Source organism: Leucopleurus acutus (genome assembly GCF_964270905.1).
Source record: "Leucopleurus acutus genome assembly, chromosome: 4".
In the NCBI taxonomy this organism is placed as follows: Eukaryota; Metazoa; Chordata; class Mammalia; order Artiodactyla; family Delphinidae; genus Leucopleurus; species Leucopleurus acutus.
Window position 1 is genome coordinate 21,853,423 of NC_139146.1, and position 16,386 is coordinate 21,869,808.

Here is a 16,386-nt window from a genome sequence, read left to right on the forward strand (position 1 = left end):
TATTTGTGCAAGGATTCATTTTATTTGACTCCCCTGTTGAATTCTATTTGATATAGACATGCATTTTTACCATTATTACAGAAGTAATATGTTGTTATAGAAAAATCAGAATACGAAGAAGCAAAAAGATAAAATCACTTATAATTATACTACTCTGAGACAACCACTGTTATCTCCTTTCAGTGCATATGCTTTATGACATTTTCACAAATTTTTCATTTAACAAAAATTGCTCTTTGCAATCCATAATATAAGATACATCTTTCTGTTTCAAATGTGTTTCTATGACATTTTTAATGGCTGCCAAATAGTAACACGATATTCCTAACCCCGTTGTTGGGTATTTAAGTCATTTTCAATGTTTGTCTATTACAAAGAAATCTGCAGTGAACATTCTTGTAGCTAAATATTTATGGCACTGTAGTTGGTAAATAATAATGTTGTTATATTAAACATAATAATGTTACATTAAACATATACACATAGTTATAAATTAACCTTTATTATAATCTTGGATAAAAATCTACTTAAGTACATTGAATAAAGTCATTTTATAGAAAAACAGAAAAACTAAGCAGCTCTCAAGGCAGTCAACACTTAGGGAGAACCATTTGCACTACATAAAAGCAAATGGATTATTTCTCTGCAGAGCCGATTCCACACAGATCTGCCTCCATAGCTCAATAATGTTATTTTGGAATGTGTGTTTGCTCTCTCTCTCAGCATGTACTCCCTGTCTGTATAGCTTAAGAGGAATCATTCATAAATGATCTGTGCTCACACAGTTTGTGAGAATCCCAGCAGTGGGCCTGCTTATGAAGTGAGTGTACAATGTGGCCCTTTGCGTCAGGCCTGCGGAGAGGGCTTATTTCCTAGCTGCCATCTAGTTGTTGGCTTTCTTTTCTTTCTTTAGGCCCTGACCCACGTATCGGAGGACTGTTTCCCTTTGCTGGATGGCTGCAGAAAGAACAGGCAAAAATGGCAGGCTCTTGCAGAACAGCAGGAGAAGACATTGATTAATGGGGAAAGCAGCCAGGCCAAGCGGAACTGAGTGGCCTATTCATGCAGAGTTGAAGTTTACAGATGGCGTATTCTGCAGTATGCCTAGTTTTGCTATACACTGTACAGATTTGGTGTATACTTTGCCACTGCTGTATTTTTATTTTTGCACAACTTTTGACAACACAGCATGAAATGTTTTTAGAGGACTATTGCATATTTTCTGTATATTTGTTTTATGCCACTGAACTGAGATTATCAATGACACCTACTCTTAGCACATGGATAAGAGCTCTGTTTGTGATATTTTGTGTACTGCGAGGTACAAGTTGCATTCTTGCACTGAGGCTGGTTTTTTTGTTTTTTTTGTTTTTTCTTGCTGATTTTAAATAATTGGTTTTGTGTTTTCTGAATTACCAATCTTTCAAGAATGTTTGGAATCGTTTTTCTTAAAAACAGGCTAGGAGCAAAGTGAATATATTCTGTGACATTTAAAACCTTCATAGAATAGAGAAAAATATTGGCTGAGTGGATTTTAAGAGGAATGGGGTATATTTGTCAACACTGTATTACCTTAACAAAAAAAAGTTAAAACTCTAAACAAATGGAAAGTACTATAAGGTAGTACTGTAAAGAAAAGGCATTATTTAATTATTTTGCTTTTTTTGTTGTTAGAGAACAGGCAGGAGAGAAATTTCTCATTTCAATGCAATAAATCTATCCAAAGGCTACCCATAAACTCGCTTTGATATAACCTACCTGATGGAAAGCAGGGGAAACCTTGGGAGAAGATCCAGTCACTGACTTTGAGGGATGAGTGTGATGCAGAAACGGAACAGCCGAGGATGGCTGTCAGTGAAGAGAACGTTCTGCTGGAAGACACTTCTGACAGTCAGTGAGTGTTTTGAATACCGAACTTCCTTTTTTAAATAACTTCCTTATCATTCACCTTATAAGCCACAGCTTGTAAGTCAACACTTTAAAACTCAACAGGAGAGCGAGAAAAAGTGATCATGGGAGCATTAGCCTGAAGTCAGAGATGACTGTGTAAGATAAGAGGGTACAAACTGAATCATATTTTTTTCTGTTTGTTAAATGGAGTACAGAGAAAAGTACAAAGAGCAAAGGGCTATGCTTGATATTAGGGTCAAAAATTAAATCGAGGGAACAATATGGTAAGAAACCTTAAGCCTGAGTAAACTTAGCAGTATTGAGTTTGTGACTGAGAAACTGCCATATCTTGGTTTACAGGACTAGTCAACCCAGAATCACAGAAGTTTGGGTATGCACCCTAAACACTGGCCCTGAGCTTGTAGTTAGTGGTATCTACTTCTCACAGCTTTTAGTACATTTAGAAAATGTTAACATTTTCTTAGAATTTGAGCCCATTTAATTGTATTCCCACCGTACATGTGTGCCCCTAAAGACACTTTTATTACATATTGGAGAAGTAGATAATGAACTGAGAACCTAGTTCAGGAAAAGAAAATCTGCTCTAAATATGCAGTAATGTTTGTGGGCAAGAGTAGGAAGAGAGGTATTTGTTTGATCTGTTCACCCCCCTCCCCACCCCTGAATAAAGTTTCTGAGTTTCTATAACTAGTTTGTATAGAAAAGCTCTTGGGGATATGATAATGCAGCATTCTCAAAGACTTTTCATTAAAACATGTTTTCCATTCATAACCATTTGTTCCCTAAACTACCTAAAATTGAACATATTCGTTAAGTTTTTAAAATTCTGAGTGTGTATACGTATCTTGACATAAAGTGGCTTTATTCTTACCCTTCAGGTTTTAAAAAGAAAGCAAAACAAATTGTATTGCCATTACTTTGTAGCAGTAAGGGCTATGTATTACTGTTGTGACACCTGTATTTTCAAGATGTTATTCTGTTTTATGTAATATACATGAGGTCTGTGAGGTTGCCTCTTGGTGGCACTGGTGTGTAACTTACAAAGACTGTCACTAAAATAATGTATCTACATTCTGGTATACACCTATGCATGCAGACACAATTCCTTAGTACAGAAAAACTGTCTGAAGAATAGCAGTCTTTAATAACCTATCTTTTTGCCGTACACATAGTGATTTAGCAGTTATGCTAAAATCGGTAGTCAAATACTTTAGTAGTTTGTTTAGAGCCCTCTAATATATGTCACTGAGATTTTTAAAGACACAGTAGACTATGTGCGGAGGATTTGTATGTGTGTCATTTTAAAAAGCAAGAAAGTGTATTTAGATTATAAATTTTTGGTTTACTTTTAGATAATGGCTTATTTTACCTTACTAGTTTAGAAACTGAAAGAAGTGGGGCAGTGACATACCTATTTCATTTTTGGGTATTTTAGTTCATACAGAAGAAGAATACTTCTTTAGGACTGGTTACTTGGTTCAAATAATTCTCAATTTTTTAGGAAAATCACTCCATACATGGATTATTACCTGGTACATGGGCACAAATTTTCTTCTTATGTGGATATTTCCTTTTCAGTATCTTCTCAAGTTGGAAAAAATATATATATGTAGTCTTCTCTCACCCTACCCTATATTTATATTACCTGTAACCTAGCAAGAAGTTGTTTTTGCCCTAGATTAGTTTGTTTGTTTTCATTATAGCTGAGTACCATGATACCATTTCATTTCAATTTTCAGCCCCAAAAGTCCCCACTATTTTACTAAGTTGTGAGAAGATGTCTATAAAATTGCCTGGTCTTGTACTTTTCACAGGATTGGCCTTTGCCAGCCACAATCCTGTGTGAACTTGTGTAAGTCTCTTTAACCTCTGTGAGTGTGAACAAGTTGTGCTGTTGAAGGAGTTATGTTTGGGCTAAGCCTTGTCTCAGAGGAGGATGTCACAGAAGGCAGCTACTGTGTAAGCCCTAATGGGCCCTGGAGACCACTGTCAGAAATGGGATAGCAGGCCAAAGAGCAAGGTATCTAATCCCTTAAGTCATTTCCTGTGTTGAGTTTCCAAGACTGAGAAAAAGATAGTACATTTCTTTGGCTTCTCATGCAGATCACTAGATGTGTGAGATTTAGAGCTGTTTGAGCACCTCATCTCACGGTACAAACCCTGGACGATGATGTTTCACCACTGATCTCTTTACTATGAAGAATGGTTTCCTTCCATAGGAGTGTTGGAGAAAAGAAAGTGTATGAAAGTGTACTGGAAATAATGGATTGCGGGAGGAAACCGGTTACAGATATATTCTTGCCTAGCAGTGAAGTGCCTTTATTTTCAGCACAGAGCACAAATGTTAGACCTACTTCAATCTGATGTTCAATTTTCCTGTGTTTTCCACCTGATTGTACTCCTAAAGCTTTACAGGCCATCAAAAGAAATGCTGCTTGTTTTATTTTACAAGATTGATTTAAGAAGGCGGGGTGGGGGGAGGGGTGTAACTGCTCTCCTCTTCTGGGAACAACTACAGTTAAAACAAGGTGGTATAATGTAACTGCTCAGTGTTAGACATGCCTCGATCCACCTTTTATTGAGTTCCTGCTGCATGTCAGGCACTGGGCTCCACTGGGGAGAGAGCAGTGACCTCAAGGAGCTCACAGTCTCTGCAGGGAGTGCTGGATAAGAGACTTACCAGCTTCTGATCCTGCCGATTTAACATGAAAATATAGGGTACAGTTATCGCTTTCATTTCCATCTATAACATATGTATTACGTAGTTTTCCAAGGACCTTCTTTACCTGGAACTTATTAAGAATCTGTCAGTCAGTGAACATCTTGTCTTCTTGCAAGCATGAATCACTTAGCCTCCTGATAGCTTACAGAACACCTTATGTAAGTAAGGAGTCATATATTCCACTATGTAGATTATTTTTCCATATGCTAGCCAGGTAGAGATTACTCAAGAGTTCTCTTAGACTGTTAAATTGCACAGTTTTGGACCCCTTCTGCTCCAGCGTAGGGAGTGAGGAAGAAAGTATTAAAGCTCACTTTGCCCTTCCATATGCTTCTCAAAAGTCTGTGTAAACATATCTTAATAGATGTTGAACACCATGTAAATAGTTGAAAATATAAATTTCTATTTCAGTTTAAGAAAAAGCTTATGAATCATCACTAGCCACTGTTAATATCTATTTGTATTCTTACACCTTTTCAATACATTTGAACAAATATATAGTTTCTGGCACTATTTTTGTACTAGGATAAAGGAGTTACTATGTATATTACGTTTAGCTTTTAAGTCATTTTAAATAATTAATTGTGAATGTTGATTTCTTGTCTTTCCTCTCCCCCCACCATGAGAACCATTTCATGGGACTCTCCTATGACAAAATCACTTTAAAGGAACACTTACCCACCTACGGTCCCTGTAAAGTCAAGAGACGGTCAGGGTGGTTCTCCACTGCGCAAACTCTTCGCTTGTCAGTTGCCTCCTCATTTTGCCATGCTTTGTAAGAATAAAAAGAAGAGTGAACAAGCAGGTATGAGTGTTGTGTGATTATTAGGGACTCTGAATTTTAGGCAGGGAGAATGGGCCCAATAGTTTGAGAGACTTTAATCAAGTTAACCTGTGGTCCTGTTAGCTGAAAAAGATGTGGTTTAATAAACTCCTTTCTTTCCTCAGCCTAGACACCTCAGTAATAGTCTTCTTGTTAATATTCTTTGCTACCAGTTTGAGGGCAACATTTTCCATACACCTCACCACTTCTCAAGTCCCTAACAATTCTATAGAGGGTGATGATTGTTACCATCCTCAGGTTGCATGCGGAGCTAAGGCTTAGGAATTAAATACTTGCCAAATGGCATGAGCTGGATTCGATCCCAGATCTGTCTAGTTTAAAAGCAGGTATTTATTCCACTTAATTCTCTTTTTGAATTTTAATAGTAAAAGGTCCCAAATCCACTCTTAGTGGATCAAATGGGCTACCTAGAAGCATTAGATACAAGATTTCCCACACCCAGCAGATCTGGTTTTGTTTGGGATTTTAGAGTTAACGTTCCTTTAGTTCATCTAGTAATAGCTAATGCCGTGCCATCACAGGATCCCAGGTACCACCGTGCTTCAGTGCTGCTAGTCTAGAGGCATGGAGGTATAATTAAATGCAAGATTTCTGACTCGTTATTTACTTTTGCCACTAGACAAGCCCTCTTCACGTGGAGCAGAATATCTAGGCTATGCCTAATTCACAAGGCTAAAGGCAAAAGTAAAATGAAGGCTCATGTAAAACAATATTTTAGACCTTCTGTCACTAGAGTGCGCCAGTTTCAGCTGTATTTAAAGAAGTAATCTTACTGGGTACAAACAATGAATAAAACTGCTTTTTTAAAGATTTTTACCAGCTAAAGAAAAACAAATGGAAAAAAAATCAATGGGGAATTAAGATTTGCTTACTTTCCTTTGTCCAGGATCATTTCTTTAAGATTTTCCCCAAACAATAACTGATCACCTGAAGTCTCTCTGATTGATACTCAATATTCCATCCACAGAGACATCATCCCTTCTTGTAGAAAAGGGAGGCATTTGACAACTCTCTTGAACCCACATTCTTGCTATCCGCTGTGCTGCCTTCTCAGCAAACAGGGATATATTTGATATATGCAAATGTCAGTATATAATTTTCTGTTTTTTTAAGGCATATAACAAATTAACAGAAACACTTTGAACATGCAGAGAATATTCCTTGATTTTAAGCTATATTCAGCCTTGGCAGGAGACTCTATGTTTCTAATTTACAACCCATTTTTTCAAAATAAACATCTACAAGAATTATGAATGGAATCAAAATAATTATTTGAATCAAAAGAAATCTAATTAAATGGCATGTTTGCTTCATTTTAAGTGTACGTATGAGCGTGCATGTGCGTGTATGTGTGTGGTGTGTAAATATTCAGGAACTGAGTTGACTCAGTCATCTGACAGAATCCCAATGGCACATTTTAGGATTCATCTTTCTAAGTGAATTTAAGGGACAAGACTGCATGGCTAAGGGGGAGAAAAAAGGAATGAACATGAACTATCACAATAGCTTTAAACATTAATATCCCCTATATTACTTTTAGAGCCATATTTCACTTCATATCACCGTTTCCCCTACCCAACAGGAGTGCTTTTTAGGCTTTATATGACGCCAATCCAGCATATATTCCTCTAAGACACTAGCTTCCCCCTTTACCAACCAGCTCTCTGAAAATCACGAATTCCCTGATCTCGCTGATGCACCCTGACCAAGGAGAAAAATATAAAACATGCTCAACAACTACCTCGGCTACAGCTGCTCTCTCTCCAGAAAAGCCAACAGAAGTAGTTACTAAGAGTGCTCTACCAAGTCTGTTAGAATGAGTAATGCACTTGGAGGAGTGTATGAAGGCAGGACCATGTCCTATCATTACTTCCTCTGTTTCTTAAACCTCTGCTTCTCTTTTTCTGTTCTGGCTCCATTCATAAGGGCTTTAAACATACTTGATTCTCCCCTGCTCTAAGAACACCTACCTGAATCACACAGCCCTCCCACCAGCATCTCTGTACTCTGTCTTGTACTTTGAAGGTACTCAACAAACACTGAGTGAAAGACTAGACTTCTCTCCTTTCCCATTTGACATAAAATTGAATTTTTTATAAAGAAAGGAGAAGGCAATTCCAGTGAAGGACAACAGAAAACTCAATACAGCATTTTTAGAAATTCTCAGTTGGAAAAGATCTGAATTTTAAGATGAAAAAAAAAAAACTGAATAAAACAATTTGGGGTAAGAATATTTGTTTTCTATTGTGAAAAATTAGTTACCAGGCTTTAATTCATAAATTGATAACCATTGGTGGAGTTACTCCCAGGGAGTTTTACCATATTGCTAGGAGCCAAGGAAAATTCACAAAGGCTAGAGGCCAATGATCTTGTGGAAAAGACAAGATTTACATTTAAAAATAAAAATAAGCAAACAGAAGACGTTCATTCATTCATAAATACTTGATTCTCTCCTGAGTGTCAGGCTGGGGTAAACTAATAGGCATGGTCTCACAAAGCATCTAGTCTAGAGGAGGCTACACACCAGGGCAAAGAGACAGCCATGTCTATGCACTGAGGATGGGAGTGGAGGGTTTACAGATGGTTCTTTAAGTGTGTGACAACTGGTTTATAGCTAAGTGAAAAGGAAGAAGAGTATTCCTAGGCAGAAGAAAACATGTGAAGACCTAGAAGTAGCGAGAACTTGAAAGCCTTCTCACAATTTATTTAAATAATTATAAATTTTATATTTTTAAATGATAAGGGTTAAAAATATATTTACAAATATTATGAATACTTATGAATGTTATATAAAATAAAGCAAATGTCATTTTTTTTTAAACTGAAGTGTAGTTGATTTACAATATTATGTTAGTTTCAGGTGTACAACATGATGATTCAGTATTTTTATATATTATACTCCAGCTAATGTCCTTTAAATGTATATTTGAGCTTTTAAGAAAATAAGGGAAATCCCCACAGGCCAAAATAAAGCAAATTAAAAATCCAATCAGCAAGCATGTGAGCTGATACTATGTCAGGCTTGGGAATATTTGCAGATCTATATAATGAAGGGGTTTTAAATCAGACCAGGAAACATGGTCTTGAGATCCAGTGAAGCACTTGGGGAATGGCCCTCCAAGAAAGACTGAAAACTCTGAAAGCTGTGCTCTCAACATGTAGAAAGGGGAGGGTTTTGTAAAATTCACTCAGAGACACAGAACAACTGAAGGAAGCATGCCTGTCTTAATCTGAGCTCTGGTTTAAAAAAAAAAATTGTAACATTGAGTCCATCCTCACATTAACACAGATTTGGGGTTTGAATGTGATGCAGGACTACCCAAGTTATTGATAAATAGCAGAAAAAGAAGTCTCAGGCAGGTAATATCCCTGAACAACTGGCAAAAGCAAAGGCATATATTTTGTCTTTGGAAGAACACAGCCTCAAATAGGCCCATGAAATTTCCACAGAAATAATGCCACTAAAGAAAAATTCATAATTGCAAAATACATGAGGAAACAATTCACAGTGTACAAAGTCAGAAGCCACAAGACTGTATGATCAGATACCCAAGAAATTCAGGCAACAGAACTCTTTGATAGAGGTGGTTGGGAGGAATCATTGACTCCTCACTCTTGTGTTTCCAAATGAAGGGAGACCCCTAAAATGGCACTCTTGGTCTCCTGTTCCACCCTTAACCCAGTCAGATATGTGATTGGAGGGTGACAGCCATCAGTCCACAGTCCTAAAACGGGTGTGATTAATCTAATAAAAACAGTAAACACTGGGGATTTGTTTCTTTCTACCCTGATCCAGTGCAAGTTGAAAATCCTAGGTAAGTGTGTTCAGTATGTGCGCTGTCCCAAGGTATAGCCTACGGAGGGGTGGGGGTCAAGGCAGGGAGTGTCAGTAAACCCATCTGACCACAGCATGCTCTCCAAAGGAACTTATTTACAGGACCACCTCCACAAAGCTCCATACGAGCCACTGTCGCCATGATGTTCTTGGAGAGCTATGCCTACCTCCTGTAGGGTTTAGAGACTTGCTCATACCAGTGGGTCTTTTCAGTCAGTGTCCTCTCCTGTGTCTGATGAATGTGGTAAATCAGCGCTTTCCTGGGTCTGCTTGTAAGCTGTGCCCTTTGAGAGCACAGAGAATGTGCAAATAAGAACATCTTCCTCCTCTCTCCTTCCTGCTGGTGGCTGTATAGAAGGCAGGAGTAAAGTCAACACTGAAAGAGATCCCATTTTAGGAATGCAGTGAATTCACTAAAGAATTCAAGAGAAGCATAGTTGGAAGATATGTTGTTCTATTTTATATTAGAAAATTCTGAAAAGTAAATTTCACACGACCAGAACTTATCATTCACATTTTTTTCCTGCCTATCCTGTTTAAGACTTGCATCTGTGATAATCAGCACTGAAGCACACGAACAAACTTTGAGTCACTGGAAGCGAGTATTCACAGGCAGCACAATGAATGAGGCAGCGTCATGAGTAATCATATAACCAATATAAATAAATGGTATTAGGGAACTGCAGAGGCAAGAAGAGCTACATTATTTTTGTACAAACTGGTTTTAAAGACCACAGCATTGTGAGTATAACAGTCACTATTTTCTTCTGTCAGTGGGAGTTATGAAGTTAGAGACAAAGAACACATTTGACAGTAAAGAATACAAGCAGGTGGTTCCTGAAATTGAACACTATCAACATGAATTGATTTTTACATGGTAATGAAATATGTACATATCTCTTCTGCATTCAATTTCCTAAATTTTCATTGAAAAAACATGATATTAGTTTCCTACTGCTGGTGTAGCAAATTACCACAAATGTACTGACTTAACACAAATTTATTATCTTATAATTCAGGCGATCAAAAGTCTAAAATGTGTCAGCAAGGCTACATTCCATCTAGAGGCCATTTCCTTGCCTTTTTGAGCTTTCAGAGGCTGCCTGCACTGCTTAGTTGATGACCTCTTCCTCCATCTTCAAAGCCAACAGCATAACATCTTCAAAGCACTCTCCCTCTCTCACAGTCACACATACACACACTCCCCCTGACCCCCGCTTCCATCCTCACATTGTCTTCTCTAACACTCCTGTCTCCCTCTTATAAGGATCCTTATGATTACGTTTGGCCCACCCAGATAATCCAGGATGAGCTTCCTATTTGAAAATGCTTAACAATCATATCTGTAAAGCTCCATTAGCCATGCAAAGTGGCATAGTCACAGGTTCCAGGGGTTAGGATGTGAACATCTTTGGGGGCCATTATTCTGTCTAACACAGTCACTCTCACATGGACTCACGAATTATGTAATACATTTTTGGTGTGTTCTTTTAATAGACCATTTTTCAGAGCAGTTTTGGGTTGGAAGAGGATTGGCCAAGATAGCAGAGTAGAAAGACCCTGAGATCACCTCTCATGAGCACACAAAAACCACAACTAATTGCAGAACAATCACTGATGAAAAAGACTGCACCTACCAAAAAAGATCTTCTACAGCTAAAGACATAAAGCAGGAACCACAGTGAGACAGGTAGGAGGGGTGGACTCATGATATAACCAAGTCCCATAGCCCTAGGTGGGCAACCCACAAACTGGAGAATAATTATACAGCAGAGGTTGTCCCACAGGAGTGAGAGTTCTGTTGGGCTCACCAGCCCAGGGATCCTGCACTGGAAAAATAAGCCCCCAGAGAATTTGGTGTTGAAGGTCAGTGGGGCTTAATTTCAGGAGCCCCACAGGACTGGGGGAAGTAGAGAGTTCATTCTTAAAAGGTACACATAAAATCTCACACCAGGACCCAGGGTAAAAGTAGTAATTTGATAGGATCCAGGGCCAGACCTAACTGCTGGTCTTGGAGAGTCTCCCAGATAGGCAGGGGTGGCTGAGGCTCACCCTGGGGACACAGACATTGGCAGCAGCCACACTGGGGAGCTCCTTCTACCACACGGACCTGCCTGCTGGTGGCCGCCATTTTGGGATCCTCCCTCTAGCTCATTAGTGCCAAAACCTGGCCTTACCCAACAGCCTTTAGGGCACCAGTGCTTGGACACCTCAGGTCAAACAACTAACAGGGCAGGAACACAGCCCCACCCATCAGCAGACAGGCTTCCTAAAGACTTCCTGAGCCCATAGCCATCTCTTGACACTCCCCTACACATGGCCCTGCCCATCAGAGGGCCAAGACCCAGCTCCATCCACCAGTGGGCAGGTACTGACCGTGCCCTCCAGGAAGCCTGTATTAGCCTCTAGACCAGCCTCAACCATCAGGGGGCAGACATGAGACACAAGAAAACCACACTCACACAACCTGTGGACACAGCCTACCCACAGCAGGCCAGACCCCACCCTGGGACAAGCCAGGTCCTGGCTGTGCCCACTAGCAGGCCAGCACAAGCTTCCCCAGACCCCATACCCAACCGTGTCAGGAACTGGTGTCCCCCACCCCCCACCCCCGCCTCTGCCCCAGTGACCTGATACCAGCTCCAGGATTTCTGGGCCCTGCAGCAACTTCAGGACCTGGCTCTGCCTGCCAGTAATCTGGCACTAACCCCAGGACCTGGCTTTATCCACCAATGAGTTGGCACCAGCCCTGGAGTCTTCTGGACCCAGACTCCACCCACCAGTGAGCTAGGACTAGCCCCAGGGCCTCCTAGGGTTCTGCAGCCAGCCGCCTCATGACCAGGCCACCCTAACTAGCAGCCAGCAACATCCACATGAGGCAGGGCCTGGCAACCAACCAGGCTGGGGGTCACCCAAACCTGTAAGACCACCCACATAGTCAGCCCATCAAAACAGAAGGACCCACACAGCCCTCTTAGGGGGAACCCCTAGAGCATATAGCTTGAGTGACAAGAGGGGAGTGTGCTGTTGTGAGGCATAGGGCATCTCCTACAGAAGGCCACTTCTCCAAGGTTGAGAAACATAACTAACCTACCACATACATAAAAATATAAATAGCAACTTAAACAAAATGAGGCAGCAGAGGACTATGTTCCAGAGGAACGAACAAGATAAAACCCCAGAAGAAGAACTAAGTGAAGTGGAGACAACCTACCCAAGAAAGAGTTCAGATGTAAAGATGATCAAAGAACTCGGGAGAACAATGGATGCACAGAGCAAGAAGTTAGAAATTTTTAACAAAGAGTTAGAAAATATAAAGAACAACCAAACAGAGGTGAAGAATACAATAATAGAAATGAAAAATACACTAGAAGGAATCAACAGTAGACTAAATGATACAGAGGAACACATCAGCAAGTTGGAAGACAGAGTAGAGGAAATCACTGCCACTGAACAGAAAAAAGAAAAAAGAATGAAGAGAAATGAGGACAGTTTAAGAGACCTCTGGGACAACATCAAGCCCACTGATGTCTGTATTATAGGACTCCAAGGAGAAGAGAAAGAGAAAGGTGCTGAGAATATAGAAGACATAATAGCTGAAAACTTCCCTAATCTGGGAATGGAAACAGTTGCCCAAAACCAGAAAGCGCAGAGAGTCCCATACAGGATTAACATGAAGAGGAATAGAGCAAGACACAACATAATTAAAATGACAAAATTTAAAGATAAGGAGAGAATATTAAAAGCAGCAAGGGACAAAAAAAGACAACAAATAACATAAAGGGAACTCCCATAAGGCTATCAGCTGATTTTTCAGCAGAAACTCTGCAGACCAGAAGGGAGTGGCATGATATATTTAAAGTGATGACAGGGGAAAACCTACAACCAAGAATACTCTACCCAGCAAGGTTCTCCTTCAAATTTGAGGAAGAAATCAAAAGCTTTACAGACAAGCAAAAGCTAAAAGAGTTCAGAACTACCAAACCAGCTCTACAACCAATTAAAGGAAATTTTATAGGTGAAAAAGAAAAGGCCACAACTAGAAACAAGAAAATTACAAAATGAGAAAGCTCACTGGTAAAGGCAAACACACAGTAAAGCTAGGAAATCATCTACACACAAAGCTAGTAGGGAGGTTAAGACAAAAGTAGTAAAATCATCTATATCCACAATAAGCAATTAAGGGATATACAGAACAATGAGATGTAAAATATGATATCAAAAACAGTAATCATGAAGGGAGGAGAATACAAATGCAGGGTTTTAAAATGCATTTGATGTTAAAAAAAAAAACTGAAACCTGGGGATATATGTATACATATAGCTGATTCACTTTGTTATACAGCAGAAACTAACACAACACTGTAAAGCAATTATACTCCAATAAAGATGTAAAAATGAAGAAAAAAGAACACATGCTAAGCCTCGGGCTCTAGACCTCTTTCATTTTCACTAGTTGCTTTGTTCTTAGCCAGCTTGCTTTGAAATTAAGAGGTCAGCAACTTAAAACAATCATGTGTGTATATATATATATATATATATATATATATAGAGAGAGAGAGAGAGAGAGAGAGAGAGAGTTTACTATACAAAAACCTCACAGTAAACACAAACCAAACATCTATAATTATATATGCACACAAAAAAGAAAAAGGAATCCAAAATAACACTGAAGATAGTCATCAAATCCCAAGAGAAGAGGAAAATAAGGGGGAAAAAAGACCTACAAAAACAAATCTAAAACAATTGACAAAAAGGCAATAATGACTACATATAGATAATTACCTTAAATGTAAATGAACTGAATACTCCAACCAAAAGACACAGAGTGGCTGAATGGATACAAAAGCAAGACCCATATACATGTTGCCTACAAGAGACTCACTTCAGATCTAGAGACATATACAGACTGAAAGTGAGGGAATGGAAAAAGGTATTCCATGCAAATGGAAATCAACTGAAAGCCAGAGTAGCAATACTTATATCAGACAAAAGAGACTTTAAGATAAAGACTGCTACAAGAGACAAAGGACACTACATCATGATCAAGGGATCAATCCAAGAAGAAGATACAACAATTGTAAATACATATGCATCCAAGAGAGGAGCACCCAAATATATAAGGCAAATATTAATGGACATAAAGGAGAAACTGACAGTAACACAAGAATAGTAGGGGACATTAATACTGCACTTACATCAAGGAAAGATCATGCAGACAGAAAATCAGTAAGGAAGCACAGTCCTTAAATGACACATTAGACCAAATGAACTTAACTGATATATAGACAGCATTCCATCCAAAAGCAACAGAATACACACTCTTTCCAAGTGCACATGGAACATTCTCCAGGATAGATCACATGCTGGGCAACAAAACAAGCCTTGTTAAAATTGAAGAAAATTGAAATCTTATCAAGCATCTTTTCCAATCACAACACTATGAGACTAGAAATCAACTACAAGAAAAAAAACTGCAAAAAAAACACAGACACATGGAGGCTAAACAATATGCCACTAAACAAGCAATGCATCAAAGAAATCAAAAAGGAAATTAAAAAATACCAAGAGAGGGGGCTTCCATGGTGACACACTGGTTAAGAATCCGCCTGCCAATGCAGGGGACATGGGTTTGAGCCCTGGTCCGGGAAGATCCCACATGCTGTGGAGCAACTAAACCCCTGCGCCACAACTACTGAGGCTGTGCTCTAGAGCCCATGAGCCACAACAAGAGAAGCCACCGCGATGAGAAGCCCATGCACTGCAACAAAGAGTAGCCCCCACTCACCGCAACTAGAGAAAGCCCGCGCACAGCAATGAAGACCCAACACAGTCAAAAATAAAATATATAAAATAAATAAATTTTTAAAAAATACCAACAGACAAATGAAAATGAAAACGCAACAATTCAAAACCTATGGGACGCAGCAAAAGCAGTCTAAGAGGGAAGTTTATAGCGATACAATAAAAGAAATAAAAGAAATCCAAATTGGAAAGGAAGAAGTAAAACTGTCACTGTTTGCAGATGACATGATACGACACATAGAAAATCCTAAAGATGCCACCAGAAATCTACTAGAGCTCACCAATGAATTCAGTAAAGCTGCAGGATAAAAAATTAATACATAGAAATATTTTGCATTTCTATATACTAACAACAAACTAAAAGAAATAGAAATTAAGGAAACAATCCCATTTACCACTGCATCCAAAGGAATAAAATACCTAGGAATAAACCTACCTAAGGAGGCAAAAGACCTGTATACAGAAAACTATAAGGTGCTAATGAAAGAAATCAAAGCTGACACAAACAGATGGAAAGATATACCATGTTCTTGGATTGGAAGAATCAATATTGTCAAAATGATTATTCTACCCAAGGCAATCTATAGATTCAATGCATCCCCTATCAAATTACCATTGGCATTTCTCACAGAACTAGAACAAAAAATCTTAAAATTTGTATGGCGACACAAAAGACACCAAATAGCCAAAGCAATCTTGAGAAAGAAAAACAGAGCTGGAGGAAATCAGGCTCCCTGACTTCAGACTATACTACAAAGCTGCAGTCATCAAAACAGTATGCTACTGGCACTAAAACAAACATACAGGTCAATGGAACAGGATAGAAAGCCCAGAAATAAACCCATGCACCTATGGTCAATTAATCAACAACAAAGGAGGCAAGACTATCCAATGGGAGAAAGACAGTCTCTTCAATAAATGGTGTTGGGAAAACTGGACAGCTACATGTTAAAAAACGTGAAATTAGAATATTCTTTAACACCATACATAAAAATAAACTCAAAATGGATTAAAGACCTAAATGTAAGACTGGATACTATAAAACACCTAGAGGAAAACATAAGCAGAACACTCTTTGACATAAATCGCAGCAATATTTTTTTGGATGTATCTCCTAGAATAATGGAAATCAAAGCAAAAAAAAAAACAAATGGGACCTACTTAAAAGCTTTGGCACAGCAAAGGAAACTATCAACAAAATGAAAAGACAACCTACTAAATGGGAGAAAGTATTTGCAAATTATATGATCAATAAGGGATTAATATCCA

The 16,386-nt window shown here is 38.8% G+C and overlaps 1 protein-coding gene and 1 long non-coding RNA gene across 4 annotated transcripts in view; one reads left to right on the forward strand and one right to left on the reverse strand.

Annotated features, from left to right (window-relative positions):
- The window catches only part of PDE5A (phosphodiesterase 5A), a gene marked incomplete at its 5' end in the record, with an annotated part of 136,197 nt that extends 133,343 nt beyond the window's left edge, over positions 1 to 2,854 (forward strand). For both annotated transcript variants that reach the window (XM_082838478.1, XM_082838479.1), the window contains one exon: positions 914 to 2,854. In XM_082838478.1, the coding sequence (XP_082694604.1) occupies positions 914 to 1,051 (138 nt within the window). In that variant the 3' untranslated portion in view covers positions 1,052 to 2,854. The remainder of the gene's footprint in view (positions 1 to 913) is intronic.
- LOC309961332 overlaps positions 1 to 16,386 on the reverse strand; it is a 75,870-nt gene that overhangs the window by 3,695 nt on the left and 55,789 nt on the right. Inside the window, exon 5 of one of the 2 annotated variants that reach the window (XR_014326176.1) lies at positions 5,316 to 5,404. This is a non-coding gene — a long non-coding RNA (uncharacterized lncRNA). Of the gene's footprint in view, positions 1 to 5,311; positions 5,405 to 16,386 lie in introns of both variants that reach the window. The other variant, XR_014326177.1, reaches the window with a different exon arrangement.